Source organism: Thalia democratica, chromosome 2, assembly GCF_965202585.1.
Source record: "Thalia democratica chromosome 2, ktThaDemo2.hap1.1, whole genome shotgun sequence".
In the NCBI taxonomy this organism is placed as follows: Eukaryota; Metazoa; Chordata; class Thaliacea; order Salpida; family Salpidae; genus Thalia; species Thalia democratica.
Genome location: NC_139166.1, coordinates 29,664,133 through 29,672,431, shown reverse-complemented (window position 1 = coordinate 29,672,431; position 8,299 = coordinate 29,664,133). Strand labels below are relative to the sequence as shown.

Genomic DNA, 8,299 nt, shown 5'->3' with positions numbered 1-8,299 from the left:
TTTGGTCTCCCAGCTGATAAAAAGTTTAGTATAAATACTTTCTGGGCAAACTTTTGAGCTACTTGAAATTACTTTGAGTGGTTCAGACATTTCACCTTTAATTTTTTTGATGTAAAAGCTTAGGATTAAGTTCACTAAAAAGTTGCATCAAACTTTTACAACAACAGTTTTTGGTTACTTTTAATTTCATCGTTTAGTCATGCCCGGATTCGGTATATTTTTGAAATTAAATAAATGGTTAAAACAGAATCATTTCAAAAAGAAGGTTCACGTATTTAAAAATTTAAATTATAACGAAATTTACAGTTACTCAGTTTCACCGCTTAACGGGTTTAAAACTTTGATTCTTACTCAAATGAATTTCGTAATAAGTCATATTTTTGAAATCATTAGTTTCAAAAGACGATGACACTATGTGTTGTTATAAAGCTGCACCCTTTGTTTGTTTTGATTTTTAAAATACTCTGTTTTTCATCAACATCTTGCTCTCGTGCAGTAATATAAAAGTAAATTTTATCCTAAGTGTTTTTTTAATTGGTTTTACTAAAATACAGGCTAAGTGAACATATGTTTGTTTAACTATTTTGGTAGAAATATTTATTCACAAACAACATTTACTCTGTTTTGATTATACAATAGTGTTAATAAAAGTTTAAAACTTTTAATATTTATTTTTAAAAACAATGTTCCACTCAAAAAAAAAGAGATCAGTCAATATTAAAATCTGGAAAAAATTCGTAAACACGTAAGAAGACAATAGACTTAACTTACATTAAAAATGTCAATAAGGTATGAAAACAAACGAAAATACCTAGTAGCCTAGCAAAAATCTTTAAACTATTAGGCTATTTATATAAATTAATTTATGTTATAGTTACGAAACAATTTAAAAATTAAATTAAGAATTATCTATAAATACTGTAAGGTTATTTGAACTTAATTCTAATTAATCAATCATACTACTTGAGTGAAATATTGTTTTGAAAACAAAATCTTAAAATATTGGAAGTAATATTATTCTTCGTATCAATAATTTGAGATTTCTAATTATTATCTTTAAAGATAAAAGTTTCATAAATTTAATACCTACTTCAGACTAACTTTTTTTTACAAATTAGACTTCAGGAAACTTAAAAAAAACAATAGATTTTATGCGTTAAGATATATAAAATGTTATTAAATACAAGCAATAAATCAAAATAGAACATTGTGTTGAACGAGACAATAAGCACTCAAAAAGTTTGGTCTTAAGACCTGGTATACAAAGCTATTGTCTGTTGTCTAGTCATACTAATGCAATAAACTTTACATAAAGTTTCAGTGAAATAGAGTAAAAATTATAAGGTAAATTTTTTTATATACTTAATAAATGTTTTCTTTGAAACAAATACTTATTAAATTCGTCATAACTCAACTTTTGATAAAATTCACTTATGCATTTGTTTTGAAATTCAATTTAGAATAGCAATGTGTAAACAAGTTTTTAAATGTTACTAATAACTAAAAATGTTTCCAATTATAAATATACCTAATATATATTGTACAAAGTTTTGCATACTATTTTTTTTAATGTACATTACCCTCTAACAGACCTTCGTAGAGCTATTGATGTTTAATTGATTTTCTGACGAGCTTTGCTTGTCAAGATCTTTAGGACTTAATGCCTTATTATTTTATCTTCGATACAAAATAAATTTATTACGTTTTATAGAAGTTATGGACAAATAAAGAAGGAAATAAATTAAAACAAATCTAATAGTACTTTACACCTGTATAACACTATACTTTCTCAAACAGCTAATTTGAGATATCAATTATCCAAGATTTAAAACTATAAATTTAAAATATTAATAACAATAGACAAAAAAAAATATTGCTAACTATTTTTATATAATATATTTTTTCAATATTTATAATTTACAGCATAAGTATTTTGATATAAATATATTTTTGATAAAATTACTTTAAAAAGGAACTAAATTTTACTATACATTACTTGTCTAGCATCAAATGTACAAAATAATTAAAAAAAGCTAACAAAATGTAAATTCAACAATGATTTTTGAGCTATAAAAATTAACAAACAAAAACTAATTAGTCATGTGAAAAAATAAATCATCATTTTCATGTAATTTTAATACTAGAAATAACAGGGACTAACTAATAAATTAATAAATATTATTTGTATTATGTAAATACTTTTAATTTTGTGTTTAAGCAAAACAACTTTAAATAATGTAATTTTATTAAAAATGCTGTTTGTAATCAACTGATAAACTCAGTTAGCACATAAATAACAACCAAGTTTGTGATTAAGATGGTATAAATTCACTTAAATTTTTTTCCATATACACATATTGTAGATAATGCTATACATTATTAAACTCAATTATAAAATAATACTTTGTAAACAAATTGGTTTGTGATTGAATTTTCAAGCATAATCTATGTTTTTCTTTTAGACAAAAACTTTTTAAATAGTGCTTAGCAAAAATAATTTAAAAAACATACGGAAATTAAATCATACAAATTGTTAAATTAATTTTAATAAGCATAAATTTATTGTTTGTAAACTTTTATAAGCTTTATAAATGTTTTAATCATAGTTTGATAATTACAAGTCATAAATTACTTTTGGCTTTAAAACATCTTTTTTTTAACAAAAACAGTTAGAAAAAACTAAAAATTTACAAATTGTTGGCATTATAAGCCAAAAAAACACAGTACTACACGATTGAAATAAAACTCAGTTTTCTCACAATTAAAATAGTTACAAAAAACAAATGAATATTAAAACATAAATTTTTTCAGCTAGTATAAATAATGAAGTCAAAAATTCTGTAGCAAAATGTAAAAATTAGTTTATACTAAAATATAATTGATAGGATTTGTGTAAAAGACTAGCAACAGTATTAATGTTCAACTACTTAAATATAAACTATGGTCAGCATAATTAAGCCTTGAATTTTTTTTTTACTTTATCGCTAAGTTAAGTGAAATATAAATTTATTTAAAAAAAAGAGAGGAAAAATATCAAAATTGTAGGTATTTTGGCAAAAAATATCTTTGGAATGTTTTAAAGCAGACATTAAAAAAGCTTTTATATTTAAAAGTAGTATACTATGTCAAAATTTCGAACAAAATATTTAAAACAAATTTAAGTATCTCAAATAACAATTCATACATTTTTGTTTCATTCTCTAGTTCGAAATCGCTATCAGAAGAAAAATCACCGCTTTCTGAGACATATGAAGTGTCTACAAACTCTTCAAGCAAAAATTGACTTGTTTGATATTCAACATAACCATAGACACCTACTTGTACTGGTCGCACAATACTATAGTCGATTATAACAGAATCAACACCATAAGTGGTAGACTTCATGGAGTATTCTTGCCAGTTGGGTCGCTTACTGTCACATGAAACGTACAAGTCTGCATCCCCTGAAAGGGAGTGAAGTCTGACTAGGATATTTCCTTCTGATGAAACAGTGTAGTAAGTGAAGTTCTCTGCACCAACTTCACCTTCAAACGTCTGAAGTAAATAAAGATCTTTCTGGTTTATGTGGTAAATGCAGTTCACAGCTGTAATCAAACATATTAAATATATTTGAAAAACTGACGCGTTTTTTGATTTATACATTTTGGTTCTGGTGTATGTTTTCAGATTAATTAGAAAAATATATGTTCCAAGATATTTAAGACAGTGATTCCAAAATTATTCTTAAAAACAGAAAATAACAATACTTGTTAAAATGTTATGAAGTAATAAGCATAGTAACTAACTTACAAGCTACAACTTATCAAATTACTAATTATTTTATTCAAAATTTATGTAAAAAAAATTAGTTTTAGTAGAAATTAAAAAACATTAGTTGACTTTTTGCCACAGGTTATATTTTAAAATAAATTTGAAAAGTATCAATGATTTAAAATAATTTAGAACAAGTAAAAATTAGTATAGTTAAGGCTATAGGTAGGTGGGAGGTTAGCCTTGTTTATACAAGTTGATCTTATTTTATAGAGTTTTTACTAAGCTTCAAGTTGCTTTTTACCGTTTTAAAAAATTCAAATTTTTTTTGAGATATGACAGGACAAAGTTGAGCCGCATAATAAGAGTTCCCTATGGGAAGGGATAACTAAAACAGCAAAAAAAAAGACTATTTCATTTAAAATCTATCTCCTCCTACATTTTTCATGCAATCTTTTTCAAACTTTCACAGTTTAATCTTAATACAATAACAAAAAAACGTTTTTTTGGACAATTAAAAAATTTAAAGTAAAAATTTTTTTTTTGAAATAAAAAGAATTTAAAAAAAAAAAGTTTTTTTAATTTTTAAATTTTTTCAAACTAATAAAATTTATGTGTTACATTTTTTTCTTATAATATAAGGAACATTCTTTAAAAATTTGAAGAAGATTGCTTGAAAAATGAAGGAGGAGATAGATTTTTAGTGATTTTCAAAATTTCCAAGAAAATTGACCCAAAAAAATTTGCAGTCCATACGTTTGTATTGGAAACTTTTTACAAAAAATAAAATATCTCTAAAGCTAAATGATATTTTTGAATTCTATAAAAACTGGCTTGTAGTTTGTACTTAAAGCTATCATATAAAAGCCAAAATTAATTTTTGTAAAAAAAAGTGTTGGAAAAAAACTCTAGTAAACAAGTGTCTTTCATTGTTTAAGGAAGTTTTTTATTTGATAGTGATTACTTGAAAGGAATTTGCATAAAAGAGACAAATGACAAAGTTGTTTTAGTTGTAATAAGCTGTAAAAAAAGGAAGTCTAATAAAAGAAGGTTTAATTTTTAACATACTTTAACTCATATGGTAAGTTATTTTTTGATTGAAGGACAGAGGTGTAGTACTTGTGAGTTATAGGGTTCACATCAAATATTAAAAAAAACTCCAGGAAAATTCCTTTAAATATTCCTAAATAAACTTTAACAAAAAAATTCCTGACTTTTTAAAACTTGATTTTATTTCTAGTTATAATTGTTTTTCATGGTGAATAAGTTAAATATTCAATTTAATTTAGTTAAGTTACCTTTAGAAAAATTATTTTTATAACAAATTAGTCTATAAAATCTGGTTTGTACTGGATTTTTGATATTAACAGATTTTAAGAGTTAGAAAAACTTTTACTTAAGCAGTTGTTCAATTTTATCTTTGCACTCTATTAATTTTAGAATTTAAGTATTTTTGTCAATATTTTTTTTAATAAGTTTATGTAATTTTTTAGATAAGTTATAATGGTATTTAAAAAACCAAAATAAATATAAATTGCTACAAACACTGTAAAACTAAGTATTTAAGTAGATAAAAATACTGAGACAAAATTTTATGCTCTTTTTGAATACTTTTAAAACCTTAAATTTTATAAATTTAGATAAAAAATTGTCTTTACAATAATAAATTGGTAAACCACCAGGCAAAAAAAATAAATTCTAGGGTATTCAAATGTTTTTTATAATTTTCTAAATTTATCCAGGAAAATCAGGTCATTCTTTGAACCACAATATAAGCAACTCAAGCTAATTTTAAGGTTTGCAATTATAATTTGGTTGCTGTCAAACAAGCAAATGTTTGCTGAGATTAAACATTGTTTGCATCAACAACAATTCAATGGATTTTTTTTAGTTAAAAAAAAAAGACTGCTCTCTAGATTAAAAAAAAAGTGTTTAATTAGCTATTAAGATAAGGAAAATAATTAGGTCTTAAGTTTGGACTTTTTATAAAATTCCTAAAAAAGCTCTCAAGCTAAGTTCATGCTCTATATTAATTTTTATCAGTTTCAATTGAAAGATGATTAGCTTCTTGTTTTAGGGGAGTTTTTAGTAGTGTTTTACTGGATCCAAACGCCAGATAGTGCCGTTTATACTATACCTTGCCAAGATTTGACTCAAACAAAAAATTGAAAAAATGGTTTTATCTGGTTCCGATTGGACGTGAGTTTAGATTAAACTTCCGTATCCAGTAATAATTTTATTAATATTTTAGATAATCAGAAGCAACTTAGATTTGCAGCTGGCAGGGACTTCTTGATGCATTGCGGTGAGGTTGATCACTCTTAGGGTTTGCATTATATTGACGAGGTTGATCGTGCACTGTCTTGTAAATATGCGTTTTGTTATAAAATGTATATGTTACTGTCTTCTGAAAAAATTAAAACCTTTAAACTAGTACTTTTCTGCAAATTATTGATAAGTATTAAGTTAACAATAAAAACGGTCCTAAAATTAAACTTTGTGACACTCAAACTTTAATGTATAAAAGGTTGTAACTTTTTTTTTTGAAAATTCACAAACTGTTTCTTGTCAGTAAATATGATCTTGACAATAAATGCATTATTCTATTTATACCGAACATTTATAATTGGTTTAGTAGAACTAACTCTAACTATCAAGATCCGTACTTAGATATAGTGAGACTGTAGTACAGACATACGGTTTCATGACAATTCAAATTCAGACAACTCAAGTTCGGACAATTCAAATTCTTAAAAAAATATTTGAAAGACTATATCTCAATAATTTATAGAAATTAAAAAAAAAACATATGTAGATCTTATTAATATGGTTTACTATCATTTCTAACCTTATTACTTCTAACCCGATCATTTCTAACAAGATTATCTCTAACCCGATCTTTTTTAACCCGATCATTTCTAACAAGATCAGTTCTAACCCGATCTTTCTTAACCCGATCTTTTCTAACCTGATTTAACCCAATCATTTCTAACCCGACAATTATTAATCCGATCTGTATTAGTATGTTTATTTATTATTGTTTTAAAGTAAGGATTTGTATTAAAAAGAAACTAATCTCAATAAAATTGTTTTATAATGATATTTAGTTTATTTTGTTTAAAACAATAGTTAATGTTCAGATAGCATTTGATAAAATTAAGTTTTTGTTATTTATTGTTATTGAAAGTTTGTTGTCCTACGCTATATCTAGGCATTAAAATCTGGTCCACTTAAACTAAATGACACATAACGAAGAGACGAAAATTTATACAACTTAAAACCAAAAACTACATTTTTTTAGATTAACAGCAAAAGAATTCAACTTATTAGTATGATACCAATCAACTTATTTATGATTTGAAGGAGAAGGTTTTTAACAAATTCGGTTTTAACTTCATAATTACCAACTTTAATATTAACTCTTTCAACGATCGGTGAATTTAAATAAAACCAAACACAGCTGCACAATCTTTCATTTTAGAATTAACTTTTAATTTCTTTTCAATAAAAAACCTTCTCTGCAAAGTTCAGAAACACATATTAAGACGATTTAGTAAATTATTTAATGATTTAAGTCAGCAGTCAGCAAAATATTCTGAATCACGCACATCTACATTAAAATAAGGTTCAGGGTTACTTTTATAAAATTTATTTAGAACATGTTGGAATGTCAGAATTCTAACAAACTACAAAAATTCATGAATAAATTTTCTTCTTGTTCGAAAATAAACCGGAGATACACATCCTGACTTTTAGAGTTAGGTTCTGTATATTTTTACTACCGTTTGGTATTTCATTTTTTTTAATCAAATGTTTTGTCGCTTTGCAAAAGCATAATCGATACAAATAAAATAACTATTATTGGAATTAAGATACAGACATTTGTAAAAAAAATCAATAATTTAAGTGCATTGACTAACCCCTAAATTTAAAATCTAAAGTCCAAAGCACATTACGAACACATGTCAAATAAATATATATCGAAAATATTGAAAACTGATTTTTTATTTATAGAAAAAAGGCGCTGCTTATTAAATTAAACTATAGAATGAACAAAATCCTAAATATTGAATCAATGGTTTATAAGTTTAAAACTTGTTAAAATACTGATAGTTTCTAGATTTAAGTATCTTATCTCAATCAAGTAAATTTAAATCAAAGTTGTTCAATTTTTCTGCAAAGATTAGTTTTGTTTGAAAGCTAATTCCACATTTTTATTGAAAGATAATTGTAACTGCATGCATTTTTTGATTTATTTTCGTGGTAATTAATTATTTTAATAAGGTTCAATAATGGATTATAAATTAACTGTAGTTAATTAGTTTCAAAAAGCAATAGATAAAGTATAAGTCTTCTTTACTTTAAAAATTAAATATTAAGTTTTGATAGTCGTCAATGTAAGAAATATAATGAGTATTGCAGCGGTTAAAGACTATTCTGTACTTTTTCTTTGAAGAGATTCTTTATGGTTAACATATGTTTTTAAGTATGGAGACCAGATTGGCAAGTTGCATTCAAATTTAGGGCGAATTTATATAAAATAAAACCT

General features: G+C 24.6%; 1 protein-coding gene across 1 annotated transcript; it reads right to left on the bottom strand.

Annotated features, from left to right (window-relative positions):
- Window positions 1–2,944: 2,944 nt before the first annotated feature.
- Window positions 2,945–3,711, bottom strand: LOC145829646 (UPF0669 protein C6orf120 homolog). Its single transcript, XM_082937497.1, has one exon. The coding sequence runs from the start codon at window positions 3,640–3,642 to the stop codon at window positions 3,121–3,123; it is 522 nt and encodes a 173-aa protein (XP_082793623.1). The 5' UTR covers window positions 3,643–3,711; the 3' UTR covers window positions 2,945–3,120.
- Between the last annotated feature and the right edge of the window lie 4,588 nt (window positions 3,712–8,299).

What these genes read in the sequence shown, in the direction of transcription:
- LOC145829646 (XM_082937497.1), bottom strand. Translation starts at nt 3,642, where the DNA reads ATGTATAAATCAAAAAACGCGTCAGTTTTTCAAATATATTTAATATGT.